Source organism: Patella vulgata, chromosome 4 (assembly GCF_932274485.2).
Source record: "Patella vulgata chromosome 4, xgPatVulg1.2, whole genome shotgun sequence".
NCBI classification, from domain to species: domain Eukaryota; kingdom Metazoa; phylum Mollusca; class Gastropoda; family Patellidae; genus Patella; species Patella vulgata.
The window spans coordinates 2319195-2334945 of record NC_065882.2 but is presented as its reverse complement, the minus strand read 5'-3'; the positions used below and the strand labels follow the sequence as shown (position 1 = coordinate 2334945).

Genomic DNA, 15751 nt, shown 5'->3' with positions numbered 1-15751 from the left:
AACTAGCAATCGACATGTGATATTTTGAATCCTGGCGTATTCAATACCGTGCGTCCAAGACAAGAAGGTCTTCAGTGTGAAGAGTGTAATCTATGGCAGCATAGAAAATGTACAGGTATGTATTTATAATTTCACAGATTTTGCTTGCTTTCATTAGTATTGAAACAAGCCAACAGTGAGGCTGATGTCCCCCGCCGAAATAGCAAAATAATTAGATGACACGTATTAATTAATAGAACATTTATTTTTTTCAAAAGTATCGAACAGTTAAACTATAGACTAAGTTTCATCACTGTCTATCAAATAGAATCAAGATTATGAAACTGATAAGCTCTGCTTGGCTTCAGCTCGAAATGTTAATCATTGAACTTAGTCAAGACATTCACCTAATGAACATCTACATCAAGTTTAAACATTCTACCTCAATTAAAAGCAGAGTTATTATGTTCCAAAGTCTTGACCAATCAATTAAATTGCTTATTGCTCCTTAGCCTTAGCAGAAAATTTTCACCATCGAACTTAGTCAAGGTAATGATATAATGAATCTATATTCGGAGTTTCATCTCTCTCAAAGTTATCATGCCCCAAAGCATCAACCAATCAGATTGCTTATCTCTGCTTACCGTAAGCATACAATGTTCATCATTGAACTCCATCAAGGCATTCACCTAATGAAAGCCTACACCAAGTTTGAACATTCTACATCAATTAGAATGTGAATTATTGTGTTCCAATGTCTCGACCAATCAAATTGCTTATCGCTCTGCTTAGCCTGAGTAGAAAATGCTCATGATTGAACTTAGTCAAGGTATTGATGTAATGAAACTATACACCAAGTTTCATCAATCTCACTTAATTAGAACTAAAGTTATCGTGTCCCAAAGCATCAACCAATCAAATTGCTTATCTCTGCTTACCCTAAGCGGAAAATGCTCATCTTCGAACTCCATCAAGGCATTGACCTAATCAACACATACACCAAGTTTGAACATTCTAGCTCAATTAGGCAGAGAGTTATCGTGCCCCAAAGTATCAACCAATCAAATTGCTTATCTCTGCTTACCCTAAGCGGAAAATGCTCATCTTCGAACTCCATCAAGGCATTGACCTAATAAACACATACACCAAGTTTGAACATTCTAGCTCAATTAAAAGTTATCGTGTCCCAAAGCATCAACAAATCAAATTGCTTATCTCTGCTTACCCTAAGCGGAAAATGCTCATCTTCGAACTCCATCAAGGCATTGACCTAATCAACACATACACCAAGTTTGAACATTCTAGCCCAATTAGGAAGAGAGTTATCGTGTCCCAAAGCATCAACCAATCAAATTGCTTATCTCTGCTTACCCTAAGCGGAAAATGCTCATCTTCGAACTCCATCAAGGCATTGACCTAATAAACACATACACCAAGTTTGAACATTCTAGCTCAATTAGGAAGAGAGTTATTGTGTCCCAAAAAGTGTGACGGACAGACAGACGGACAGACAGACGGGACAGACAGACGGACAGACAGACAGACAGACGGACGAACCCATTTTAATAGTCCCCTGCTTTCTTCGAAAGGCGGGGGACAATAAATCATAAGTATTGAAATAAATCATAAGTATTGAAATAAATCAATAAATCATAAGTATTGAAATAATTACATGAGTTTTGCTAGCTATACTTACTCCAACTTATATTCACTAAATTTTATTTAAATAATTTTGTTCTCTTTAGATATATCCCAGGCAGTATATAGAAGAGCGGTGAAAGGGTTGGAAGAGATTAAATGGACATGTACTCCTTGCATAAATGCCGTAAGTACCGGTAACTTTTAAAAAATCAACAGAACCGAAACATCAATTTCTATAATCAACGAAACATCTTTCATATTCTTACCGTATTTAATATTCTTCCCACCGTATTTGATGTTTTAATTTAGTCAACTTCAATATACTTACCATAACGTATTTTACGTTATTACCGTATTTAATATTCTTCCCATCGTATTTGATGTTTTAATTTAGTCAACTTCAATATACTTACCATAACGTATTTTACGTTATTATTTAGGCTATTCCTGTTGCTGTTCATGAAATTACCGCTACTTTCGACGAAGAAGTACCTATGGATACTAGTGTTGGACGTGAACAAGAAGAATTGCCTCTTATGGAGACCAGTTCCGAGGCTGTCCCTCTGGAAAGATCCTACGTTTTACCCGAACCAATACTGGAAGATTCGATCGACGACGATGCTCCCGTCTTTGATGTACCCGCAGCTGAGGGCCCCCGTTACATCATTCTCGAAGGTGGTACCGAGAGGGGAAACAAGAAGTTGCTGGACATGGAGGGTTACTCCTACATCTTTAGGGTATGTAATTATTTTATATTTAGTGTATTTTACGCAATTGAATATATTATATTGTTTTGTGTGTTTAACAATGTAATTGAATGTAATAAACATAATTTAGTGTATTTACTTTGAATATATATATTGTGTTTTTCAGAAACAATCAGCTAATGGAAACACAAATTGGCGCTGTGTTCACCATCCGAAAGTGGACTACTGTCGGGCGACAGTAATACAGACAGGGGATGAGTATTATGATTATTTAAAATATATAATATTAATAGTAACGTCAAGTTAAACACAATACTCAGTTCAAAGTTGAATACGAAACTATGGCTATTATTAATCGCATACGATGTTTTATATGTAAATATTGTCTTCGAATATTAAATATTTCAATTCTTGTTTGTATTATGACTATTTAAAATATATAATATAGAGCGAAGCTCTAAAGCATCGCGCGAAGCGCGGTGCTTGAGCAAAGCTCTTTTCCGGTAACACAGGAGCGTAATTGAAAATGTCACCCACAGACTGTTGATTAAAAAAAAATTCAGACAGGAACCGGATACACTGGGGAAAACAGGCAATGCGCATGTCTGTCAATGCGCATGTCAGCGCATGTCAACTTACCAAATCTCGCCCAAGCGAGATTTTGGGTCTCTAAGAAATATTTCTATGACGTGTCGAATAAATGACGTCAGATAATTTTGACGTCAATGAAAATCCTCACACCTTTATTATGAAGGTTTTATTTGACAACAATCACATCAGCTTCGCTCTACTCAGGCAAGGCCTGTTACATATTAAATACCTTGTTAATCCTTCTATTGTCTTGTCTTGTCTTAATTGATCAATTAACACCCATAGACAGAGTACTACTTAGCACCTTTATATACCGATCAACCAACCCTATAATATACTGGTCTTGAATACGCCGATTTTACCGGTAATGAATTAGCCTGGTATTGAATACGCCTGATACCATATTTCAGTGTTTACGTTACGGCCAACGCAAAATCTGTTTAAAATCTGGGTTATTACAGGCCATCTTGCTCATACAAAACAATCCATAGATAAAATATATATTTATTAATTGATATAGAGCGAAGCTCTAAAGCATCGCGCGAAGCGCGGTGCTTGAGCAAAGCTCTTTTCCGGTAACACAGGAGCGTAATTGAAAATGTCACCCACAGACTGTTGATTAAAAAAAAATTCAGACAGGAACCGGATACACTGGGGAAAACAGGCAATGCGCATGTCTGTCAATGCGCATGTCAGCGCATGTCAACTTACCAAATCTCGCCCAAGCGAGATTTTGGGTCTCTGAGAAATATTCTATGACGCGTCGAATAAATGACGTCAGATAATTTTGACGTCAATGAAAATCCTCACACCTTTTTGTTCTTTTTTCAATTGGGGAAACTTTATTATGAAGGTTTTATTTGACAACAATCACATCAGCTTCGCTCTACTCAGGCAAGGCCTGTTACATATACGCGGTGCTTGAGCAAAGCTCTTTTCCGGTAACACAGGAGCGTAATTGAAAAAGTCACCCATAGACTGTTGATTAAAACAAAATTCAGACAGGAACCGGATACACTGGGCAAAACAGGCAATGCGCATGTCAACTTACCAAATCTCGCCCAAGCGAGATCACGTAACTAACAAAAATAATTCTACACACCAAATCTCGCCCAAGCGAGATTACGCGCCTCATAGAACTATTTCTATGACGCGTCTAATCAATGACGTCATATATTTTTTTACGTCAATGAAAATTATTCTCACACCTCTTTGTTCTTTTTTTAAAAACAAAATTAATGTATAAAATTTAGATCTAAATAAAAATCACTTTTGAAAAACAAAATTATTTAACATTTTTTGTATCACTTGAGAAAATTAATTATGAAGGTTTTATATTTGACAATAATCAGCTTCGCTCTACTCAGGCAATGCCTGTTACATATTATAGAGCGAAGCTCTAAAGCATCGCGCGAAGCGCGGTGCTTGAGCAAAGCTCTTTTCCGGTAACACAGGAGCGTAATTGAAAATGTCACCCACAGACTGTTGATTAAAAAGCACAATACTGGATCTTCAATGAGTTACTTTCTATTTTTCACTCGGCAACCGGCTGCAGATTTCACTCGGCCAACTTCGGTTACTCCTCTACACCAAACCATGTTTCCAAACAGAATTATCTTTCCGTGACCCGCAAATTATATTTTTAACTGGTTTGCTTTTGGCGCAATATTCTGATGTTTAGGCTAACACTGTTTTTAACGGCGTCAGCTTCTTATATTTATTGGGCTACAAACACTAAACAGTTGTCTTTTATTTTCTGAGGAGATTTTCTGACCTGGGTAATGTAAATGAAGTTTGTTACTTTATAGTAGGCTAGTATTTGACTAAAACTGCATAAATCAAATCTTAATCATAGATGTACCGATTGTAAATTATTTTTTTTTGCTGACGAAGTCTTTTCTAACTTTTGGGGTAAGACTACTAAGTAGCCTACATTGAAATTAGTGCTAGTACAGTAGAAGTGGTCTTGGCGTCGGGTAATCGATATGAAAACAAGTCTACATTATAATTAGGCCTAGATATCTACCTAGTCCGACTTCATTTCAAGCATTTTATTTATACCCCTTAAGTTGTAGTAGTGACAGTTTAACTACAAGTAAGTGCAACCAACAGGGGGTCACAGTATCGTGACTCGTGGACTTGTCAGGAGTATAACTTGAGCCTGAGAATGATCAATGAGATACACACAAATGGATAAGTCTGATAATCAGTTAATAAATCAGATGTAACTTGTAAATAAAGGCACTGTATGACAGTGTATGTAGGCCTACATATGATATATATTCTAAATACTAATAAATAGGCCTAGTAGTATTGTTTTATTAATATTACCTATTTATTAATTAATAGGGTTTCAGGTCAAACTCAAAGTTTCAAATGATCAAAACGCTCTATATACCAGTCAATGCGTGGGATGGCACCAAAATAAGTGCTTTTCTGTCATATTTGAGTGACGTCATGAGTCATAAGCGGTATTTTCCCTTCAGAATCGCTATACTGGCTAGGCTCTATATAGTACCAATTTTAAAACTGAATGAAATCCGCACGTTATTGTCAGCTAAGATTTATTAAAATCATAATTATATATTATAGATCTAATTTCAAATATTATACTTAACTAATAGAATCAATTAAGCTTTTACTATCTAATATGGTCGAAGCTCAGGTCCTAAAAACGCCTTTAATTTATGGTTTCTGTTATTCTTAAATAGATATTGTTAGGGACCTCATGCTGGAGGTTCGGTCGCATGATCATTTAATGTTCGAATTCTATACAAAATTGTAAAGTCTGAAGTTAGTATCAATGTAATTTGCTTATCTGGTCAACAAAGGTCCATTTACATTGATTTTGATGGAAAATTAGATCTGAATTACATATTACATATTTAAAGTTTATATTTCTTGATTATAAAGGTAGAATTTGAAATTATTTTTTCAGTGTTTTAAATGGGTTGGTTTTTTTTTTGATGGCTTTGACCATTAAATTGAAAAAAATCAATGAAATGGACCTTTGTTGTGGTGTGGATAGGCTTGGGTGTAGGGGTGCCGGGAGCCCAAGTAGTGTCGTTAAAAAAGTATTAACATTAGTGTTACTTTACTCTTATTTTATGAAAGTTTTTTTCGCAAGTTGATTTCCTTTATTTTTTTAATGTAGAATGGTAATGAACTGCTTTTTTCCTTTTCTTTGCTTTATTTGTTCCGTTTGAATTTGATTTATCTGTTTAGTTTTTGATTGTTTAATTATTGTTTTTGTTAATTAAGTTGATTCTTTTAAACTTTGTTTTTATTTTTATACGTCCGTCGTCCACAATTTCTTGTGAACGCTCTAGAGACTAAAGTTAATATCTGATATTTACTGCCAGAGTTATAGCCCTTGATCACTTTGATAAATCTTGTGAACGCTCTAGAGGCTAAAGTTAATATCCAATGGACTCCAAATTGTTACACAGTGTGTAAGGTCATGAGACGAAGAAGCCTAATGATTTTCAGCGATATCCGATAATTACTACCAGAGTTATGGCCCTTGATCACTTTGAAAAATCTTGTGAACACTCTAGAGGCTAAATTTAAAATCCAATTGACTTTAAATTTATACACAGTGTTTAAGGTCATGAGACAAGACGCCTATTGATTTTCAGCGAGATCTGATGATTACTGCAAGAGTTATGGCATTGATATGTGAGAGACATCAGTTTAAAGTCGATTCTGGTTATTATAATCTAATGTATGAACTTTGTGTTGATTTTACCAGCCTGTAATTGTGGTATCATAATTAATTGTGATTTTAACATTTTTTTTAGTTAACTATATTAAATGAATTCCAAATGTACGTGTTGGCGAGGGGGTACATTAATAATTATATGTTTTTGTAGTACATGTTCCTTGTTTTATAATAAAACTACGCCCTTTCATTTTTCAGAAGAAAAGTATAGAAAATATTTCCAATTATCTATCTTGAGGTAAATCAGTTTATTATTTTCATTAACAGTTCTTATTTTTGTAAATTTTTATGTAAATCAACTACTTGTCATTGGAGTGCATCTCAAAATTCACTTTCCTTATCTACATAAAGTTTATGTAATAAGTTATAGTGTGTAAATTTGAAGTAAGTTCATATGTTTTTTTATTAATTATTTACAGATCACAGAGATTGAATGCTGCAGGTCTTGTGTTTAGTGTATAGACTAATTGGTGGATGTTATTAACATTAACCTTTTAGCAAAGGTTAGCTTGATGATGTTACTGACTTTGCAGTGTAGTGGAAGATATTAACCTAACTTTGGTAGACAACAAGCCTAACCCTGAAGTCAACGATGTACAATATGTCAGTGTCACTGTTCCACTACCAAACGTAACGCGAATATAAACAATACTTACGGGTACATGTATTTACTTTGATTGAAATGAGGTCAACTTAAAAATTTGTGTAGATGTGTTATTTGTTGTAACAGTTATATCCATAAAAGTTATATCCATAAAATGTAAATTGTATTTTCTCTATATTAGTATAACAGATTAAACGAAATAAGATTATTTCACTCATGACTCGTAGTCACCCACCATCGTAGAAGTGTCAACATATCGAGAACACGCATTCATGAACCATGATTAGTTGGGACAAATTAATAATGAGGAATACTGTTTTCAAAGGCCTTAAGACAGGAAAGTGGTTATTGGTCACAACATTCATGTGTCACTGCAGGGGAGGGGGTGGAGTCAAATGATAATGCATTCGTGTTGGATAATAAGGTCTGTCATTTAGTGAAGAGGCTTAGCTTCGTTTCCAAGAGTAGGGTCGACTGCATTCCCACTGTTAAGATTTCGAGAAACAGGGCCCAGATTCTCACATCAGATACTTGAACCACAGAAAAGGTTACCTTTCAGAAAATTGGCTCTGTAGCCTAAAACTGAATCACCTATATCTCGGTTCAGAGCAAAGCAATCTGACTGAAATTTCAGCATTTTCTGTTTCTATTATTTATTGTTGAACTATTATAGCGAGAACTGTCAGCTCTTATCTAATCTTACCCAATGGCGCCAATGCCCCTTTAAAATGCCCCTTATAAATCTAGTTTAAAATCCAAATATTTGTCTAAACTTTAGACAGACCTTATGATCTACTAGTATTCTCCAGTTGGTCAATTTCACTGCAAGTCAGTCAAAACGGCCAAACATGACTGGCGAAAATAAGACAAATAAGGTTGGAAGTACCTTCAAAACAAACCATGCCACTTGAATCAATGACAGACCTTATGATCTAAAGCATACATCAGACCACTCAACCACACAACTGGTAAAGACTTTAGACAAATATTTGGATTTTAAACTAGAAACAAAACCATACTGTTGAAGATGTAATTGAGACAAGACATTAGACTAGCACTTATATTTATTAGCAAAAAAAGCCAACAATTTGATTGGTTTTAGTGCTTAGCCAATCAAAATTGAAATTTCTACTAAAATTTGGATTTGATCTTAGTTAAAATTTCCCTACTTTTAAGTTCTGGTAAAATGTCCTTATGTGTCGGAAGTTCTGATTTGTCGACTAAACGAAAGCGACCAGACTGTCCACCGTTGGCTTTGAGAAATGCGACAATTTTGATCGGTGACATACTTTGCGTTACAATGGTGTACATCTGATTTCTAGTGGAATGATTTATAAAGCGAACTGGAACGGGGAGGTTATACAGTAAGCCGTTAATCTGGCGTGTGATATGATGAGGGAAAGCAGGTCCAAACAGTAGATCTTTTAGCATTTTAACTTTAATGAATTCGTCTAGTCGTGCCTGGGCAGCTTTTAAAATAAATCTATCAGCATGACGGTAATGTGGTTTTCTAGGATATTTCTTCTTAGCCTGTGAATCTGTTACTTCTTCCTTCATTTCAACATCTGTGTCACTGGTCTCAGTTTCTGAATCAGTTCCCTCAGCTGTAGTAGCTGTAACGTTTTCTCCTGCATCCTCGGCAGCTTTCTTCAACACCTCCGCTTCTTTAAGCAACGTATCAAAACTGACAGATTCTATCGCTTGATCAGGTTTAGTGTAAGCAGAAACCTGGAATGAAAAACGATTTACTAAGACATGATATCTAGGTTAACTTTAAATAATGGCATTCATCAATTAAAGGTCAAATCTGTGCCTAGCCAGGAAGGCATTTTTATGTGCAATACAAGAGCAGAACGAAAACCAAGGTGGCTCAGTACATGAGGTGCCAGCTCTGTGGATAAGCCATCGGCTCAGGGGTTAAGCCACCAGCTCAGTTGGTAAGACAATGTCTCAGTGGGTAAAGACCCACCTCTGTGGGTAAACCGCTGGCTCGGTGGGTTCTGACTCGGTGTGTAGGACACTGGCTCATTGATAAGAATCTGTTTTTAATCTGGCCAATGAAGTTCCTCAGGTTTTTCCAGCCTTTTTTCGTCTTGTTGCAAGGGCAAGATGGACTGGACAAGAAAAAAGGTCCCTTGTATAGCCATTGGCAGCATGTTGACGGAACGGGAAAAAAATGCACGATACTGGACATGAGATTCTACTCCTTGTCACATACAAGCTTGGCTCAAATTGATTCAAGGACATATCTTATGATCTAAAGGGCATGCATTAGACCACTAGACCAGCCCACCCATATATCAATCTTCTGGTGTTGTCACAGGATAACCCTGCTCAAGGGACAGGAACGTTGCTTCAGTGAAAGGGTGTAGAAATGCAATGCTTGGCTAAATTGGTTTTTATACGCCCACACTGAAATGTGGACGTATATTGCCGTCGCCCCCGTCCGTCCGTCTGTCGGTACGTCCGTCGGTCCGTCCGTCCATCGTCCACAATTTCTTGTGAACGCTCTAACGCCAAAAGTTATCATCCAATTGTTTTAAAATTGATATATGTTGTTTTCATTAGTGAGATGAAGAAGCCTATTTAATTTCAATAACTTCTGTTTATTACGTCTAGAGTTATGGCCCTTGTTTCACTTTGTTGAACCTTGTGAACGCTCTAATGCCAAAAGTTAACATACGATCTTTGTGAAATTTATATGCAATATTTATGTTAGTGAAACGAAGAAGCCTATTGAATTTCAACAATTTCTGTTTATTACGTCTAGAGTTATGGCCCTTGTTTCACTTTATTGAACCTTGTGAACGCTCTAACTCCAAAAGTTATCATCCGATCTTTCTGAAATTTACATGCATTATTTAAATTAGTGAAACGAAGAAGCCTATTTAATTTCAGCAATTTCCGTTTATTACGTCTAGAGTTATGGCCCTTGTTTCATGTTATTGAACCTTGTGAACGCTCAAACGAGAAAAGTTATCAACCGATCTGTATGAAATTTATATGCATCATTTAAATTAGTAAAACAAAGAAGCCTATTGAATTTCAGCAATTTCCGTTAATCATCTAGAGTTATGGCCCTTGTTTCACTTTGTTGAATCTTGTGAATGCTCTAATGACAACAGTTATCATCCGATCTGTTTGAAATTGATATGCATGATTTAAATTAGTGAAACGAAGAATCCTATTGAAGTTCAGCAATTTCCTTTAATTACGCCATGAGTTATGGCCCTTGTTTCACTTTGTTGTACCTTGTGGTTGCTTTAACGACAAAAGTTATTATACGATCTGTATGAAATTTAAAGGTATCGTTTAAATTAGTAAAACGAACAAGCCTATTGAGTTTCAGCAAATTTCCGTTAATTACATCTAGAGTTATGGCCCTTGTTTCACATTGTTGAATCTTGTGAACGCTTGAACGACAAAAGTTATCACCCAATCTGTATGAAATTCATATGCATCATTTAAATTAGTGAAATGAAGAAGCCTATTGAATGTCAGCAATTTCTGTCAATTACTTCTAGAGTTATGGCCCTTGTTCTACTTTGTTGAATCTTGTGAACGTTCGAACGACAAAAGTTATCATCCGATCTGTATGAAATTGATATGTATTATTTGAATTAGTAAAACGAAAAAGTCTGTCGAATTTCAATAATTTCTGTAGATTACTTCCTGAGTTACAGCCCTTATTTTAGTTTTTAGAACCTTGTGAACCCTCAAACGACGAAAATTATAATGTCATCTGTATGAAGTTGTCTATTAAATGCCCCCTAATTACCTACAAAAGAACAAATATACGACAACTCTTGTCGACCGCTCGGACGATTTAGCTGCTGTGGGCGTATGTTTAGTTGCCTGGCAACCTATCTTTATATAATGTAGGCCCTATTTAGCTCAGGAATCCATAGCCCTAAAGCTAATTCAAGTATTCAATAGAATAACTTACCTCTATGACTGGTTGTGTTTCGTAGAGCTTAAACAAGATATCAGCTGCTGCAAAATTTCTAGAGCCTATCTTACTAAGAGACACTGCAGGTTCGGTTCCAACATCTTCCTTCTGTATCTTCATCTGACATCTTAAAGTAAAAAAAGAGAGAAATGGGGATTAACACTCACACAAAACAAACCAACATTTTTGGACTGACACCCAGGAGGTTTGACTCAATGAAAGATCTTATGAGCTTGGACCACTCAACCACCCCTAAAAACAAAAGAAGAGTAACAAGCAAACTGAACATTTCAAAATTTTGATCAATGGGACAAGACTAGATCTTAAAGCTACAATTTCATATTTGTTAAGTTATATTTTTAAAATTTATTAAAATAAAGCCTTAAAATAGATGGTATCCATACACAGTCCTACCTTGTTAAAGAATAATCCTATTAATCCTATAATTCACTATTGCCAGCTGCGAAATTGGCAAAATTATCATTTTCGAATTCCAACATTTGAAGATAGCTAATGCATGGAGGCAATAGGAAAACAAGGGAGGTAATTGTGTTATTATTTCCTGTGTCAATGATTTTTAAGGGTGGGAAATAATGCCCATAGTCGTATAATAGTGAGTTGATAACCTATTGAGCAAAAGACATAGAAATAATTATGTTTTGACTTTCATAGAAAATATGAAATTCTGGCTTGAAGGCTAAGGCCAGGAAACACAGCCTAAGTCTTACAGTTAAGGCCGGAAGACGCAAGACTACAGTAGGTCTTAAGAGATTCAAGACTAGGTCTTAAGAGACACAAGACTAGGCCTTACAGTTGAGGCCAGAAGATACAAGACTAAGCCTTACAGTTGAGACCGGAAGACACAAGACTAGGCCTTAAGATTATGGCCGGGAGACCAGACTAGGCCTTAAGGCAACTTACCTGAATACACGATCATCATTGTCAAAAAACTCCCATTCCAACAACATATTGTTGACAAAACATAAATGTTGTAAAATATAGAAACCTTGAACTTTACGATCTACTATCCAACTGACATCCTCAAAGACAACGATATCCTTGGCTGGTAGTGTTGATATAGGTTTTCGGGTCCATTGTAAGCGATGAAGATTCGAACAGTTATCTTCCAAAATGCAGTTGCCCTTGACACGAAAGTCGATAACATCTGTTGCTGCTTGGTCGTGTGGTTGAAGTTTACTGTGTTGGGGGAGGATGAACTCGGGGTCACAGTTCGTGAAACCTATCGGGCTTTAGAGTAAGCGTCTGCTTGGGCATCTGTTCGGTTCTCTGCTTCACCAATCATGATGAGATGACCAGCTAGATAGAGGTTACAGAAAATTTTCTCCTTTTCTATTTCTGTGTTCATGCTACGACGGTATAGACAAATGGGCGTCAATTTTACATCGTTGAAAATTCCATCCAAGACAGTAATGATGGATGCAGGATGCGTGGCACTGCTAAGTTCGTTCATTTTGACAAACTGTTCACGGAGATCAAATGCCCTAGGATTTGGTGCTGCCTTTACCAAAGTGCTCTGAACCTGTGCTTCTGCTTCTGTTATGACAGACTGTTCGACACCATCTAAGATGTTGCCATGTTCAACATTCATGGTGGTCAGTCGTTCAACCACCATATTATAACACAATGACTTAGCAGTTTTTTTGGAAACTGAAACACCTGCACCTTGTAGTATGTTGTCAATAAAGTACATTCCCTTATGATAAACTTTCCCTGATTCAGCTTTACAACTCTCTACATCATATCGACAACAGACTCGACATTTAGCCACAGAGGCCGCCAACTCCATTTTGCTGACTGAATTGGTTGAAGCATATTTAGGATTGGTTAGAATATCTTGGATCTGTTTCAAAATAGATGGTGGGGGTAACTCTGCAATTGTTTCTTTCTCCATCTTAGCAACGGTCGAGTTAAAATTCTCCAGTTTCTCCTTGATAACTTTTGGGGTCATATCATCCTGGTTCAAAATTTCAGTGACAGGAAGGGTACGATAAAGTTCCACCGCCTTCTTGAAACATGACAGTTTGATTTCTTTCTTGTTGATGCCGATAGCTCTGGCTAGGAACACACCACCCAGATTAAGTCGGCCAGTGAAAAAGGATCCGTTCTTTCCTTGTACCATGCCATCGATCAAAAAATCTGGTCAAATTCCAACTTTACAACTCATCAGAGAATTCTCAAACAACTAAAATGAAATAAAATAGGATTTAATGGGAAAGAGAGGAAAATGGGCTTTATTGTTCACTCGACACTAGGTCATTTCGGGACTAACATATAGTTCATTTTATTTCATTAGGGGTCTTTAGCAGTGGAAGGAAACCCTGAGGACATGGAGAAAACGCACGAGGTTGAACAGACGACCCTACTCCTTGTCACGTACAAGCGGGTAATGACGCATTAACGCTTCGACCACCCAAACTCGCCCAACTGGTCTTATGTAGATGGGCAAATAAAAGAATTTTATACGTAATACATGCTTGAATAAAAATAAAAATAAAGCAGAATCTGTGTTTTTAATAAGATTATTGTGAAAAATATTAAACATGCATTATGCAAGAGCTAAACCTGTCAATTTCAGGTCTTTCTTTAGGCCTGAAATCTTATCTAAATTATTAATTAGACATTAATTAACTTATCCAGACCATAATAAACTCCCGATGTCAAGGCTAGCCTTCGATGTCGACTGGATTACAATTCTATATGCTGCTATCGCTCATTGATAATTAAATCACAACAATAGACAATCGAGACTATTAGTTTCGAGGCTAGGCGAAACTTTCATCCGCTTAGTTTTCGGTTCATAGTGGACCAATTTGACTGACATTTTCAGCAAATTCCCTTTACATTATGTAGTTTTTAACTATTATAGTGAGAACTGCTAACTCGTTATCTTATCTCCATCTCCCATAATGTATCTTTAATAAATAAAACCTCACCATAATTTCATTGATTACTTTTTTTTCACTTCGTAAAAACATTGAAAGTCGTCGAATTTTTTCTGCTAGCGGCAATTTTGTGGCATCGATTGGTTCTGGGTTGGGTGTTTTGTGTACAGCGGCAGCAGGCAGACCTTTGTTATCAATGGGGCGTGTCTGGCAGCCTGGTAATGTTTCCCATTTCTTCTCTGTAAATAAACCATTAAAAAATGTAGTTTGTTAAAGCTGCATTTAGTAACTGTATTGAATAAACCATGACTAATATACCGGTGTATTAAATACAAGTTTTTTCACAGTTCATTTCTGACGACGTCTTGAAAAGTGTTCTCTTGTATTTATCAAGCCACAAACAAAATAAACTTCTAAATAACTTGTATTCTGAATATTGTTTAGTGCCCAGGTTCACTTTGCTCATTTCTGTTGATCAGCGGCTGGGGAGGGGGGGGGGAATAGGTTTTACATTTAGATTCAGAACGAACATGATTCTTCTACAGCCATCCTTTTTACAGTGGTTACAACTTAAACATACAGGTTTCAAGTTTAACTGACTACCATGACTAGAGAATAGAATAACGTGATTTATCAACGAATTAACAGAATTTTAAAACAAAATTAAAAGCTTTTGAGCAGTAGTACAGGTAAAAATTATGTGTGTCAAAAAGATAAGCACCACCGTTTAAAATGAGGTCTGTTTGATATTTAACCATCAACAATAAATTCAGATGGTTTTTATTTGGAACCATGTAATATCCATCACAAAATACTTCCAGCATAAGTCTTGCCACTCCAAGAAGAATAGTATCAGGTTCCTTTGGTACCATGGTACTAATCAAACAAGAGGTGTTGAGGACGTGATCCAAGTGAGAGAGGGGGGGGGGGGTTGGATGGCTGAATGGTTAGCTTTATCATAAAGTCTGTCATTGAGTCAACTGGCATGGTTTCGAATCCCCGGTTGTACGTGACAAGGAGTAGGGTCGCCTGTCCAACCTCGTGGGTTTCCTCCGGGTCCTCCAGTTTCCTCCCACAGCTAAAGATCCCTACGCGCAAGCGAATTATGGAAATAAAATTGAACCATATGTTAGTCGAGTGGACGTTAAACCCCATTTCTCTCTCTCTCTCCAAGTGAGAGAGGGATACACATGACGATGGTTATCACTACTCTTGTCTGTAATCCTCATCCTTTTCCTGACCAGATCATCTAATGGACTCCTATATTTTTCGAAATCCTCAATTAAAAAATATCTATTACTTAAATGACCAAATATTCCTGTCTTGTTTTACTTTAAGGTGGTCCTTAACCTTTTGTCAGTTGTATTTATTTTTATAACTTACTTGCACCACCGGCACTGTTTGCGGGAGTTCCAACACCTCCTATAGAATTCAACTCATTGTTAAAAATATAATTTGCGGGTCACGGAAAGATAACTCTGTTTGGAAACATGGTTTGGTGTAGAGGAGTAACCGAAGTTGGCCGAGTGAAATCTGCAGCCGGTTGCCGAGTGAAAAATAGAAAGTAACTCATTGAAGATCCAGTATTGTGCGATTAAAAAGAAATTCAGACAGGAACCGGATACACTGGGGAAAACAGGCAATGCGCATGTCTGT

At 36.6% G+C, this 15751-nt stretch overlaps 1 protein-coding gene and 1 long non-coding RNA gene across 3 annotated transcripts; one reads left to right on the top strand and one right to left on the bottom strand.

Moving 5' to 3' along the window:
• The first annotated feature begins 4405 nt into the window (after nucleotides 1–4405).
• Nucleotides 4406–7404, top strand: LOC126819743 (uncharacterized). Of its 2 annotated transcripts, XR_007679739.1 has the most exons (3): nucleotides 4406–4696; nucleotides 6838–6877; nucleotides 7059–7404. It is a non-coding gene; the product is annotated as an uncharacterized LOC126819743 (long non-coding RNA). The 2 variants fall into 2 exon arrangements; XR_007679740.1 differs by lacking the exon at nucleotides 4406–4696 and having other exon boundaries at nucleotides 5024–6877.
• Nucleotides 7405–8306: 902 nt separating this feature from the next.
• LOC130012507 (uncharacterized) lies at nucleotides 8307–15689 on the bottom strand. The gene is given in 6 exon segments (XM_056100611.1): nucleotides 8307–8971; nucleotides 11190–11319; nucleotides 12114–12428; nucleotides 12431–13395; nucleotides 14147–14334; nucleotides 15479–15689. Coding segments are annotated over 4 exon segments (1944 nt in total). The 5' UTR covers nucleotides 13333–13395; nucleotides 14147–14334; nucleotides 15479–15689; the 3' UTR covers nucleotides 8307–8374.
• Nucleotides 15690–15751: the final 62 nt, after the last annotated feature.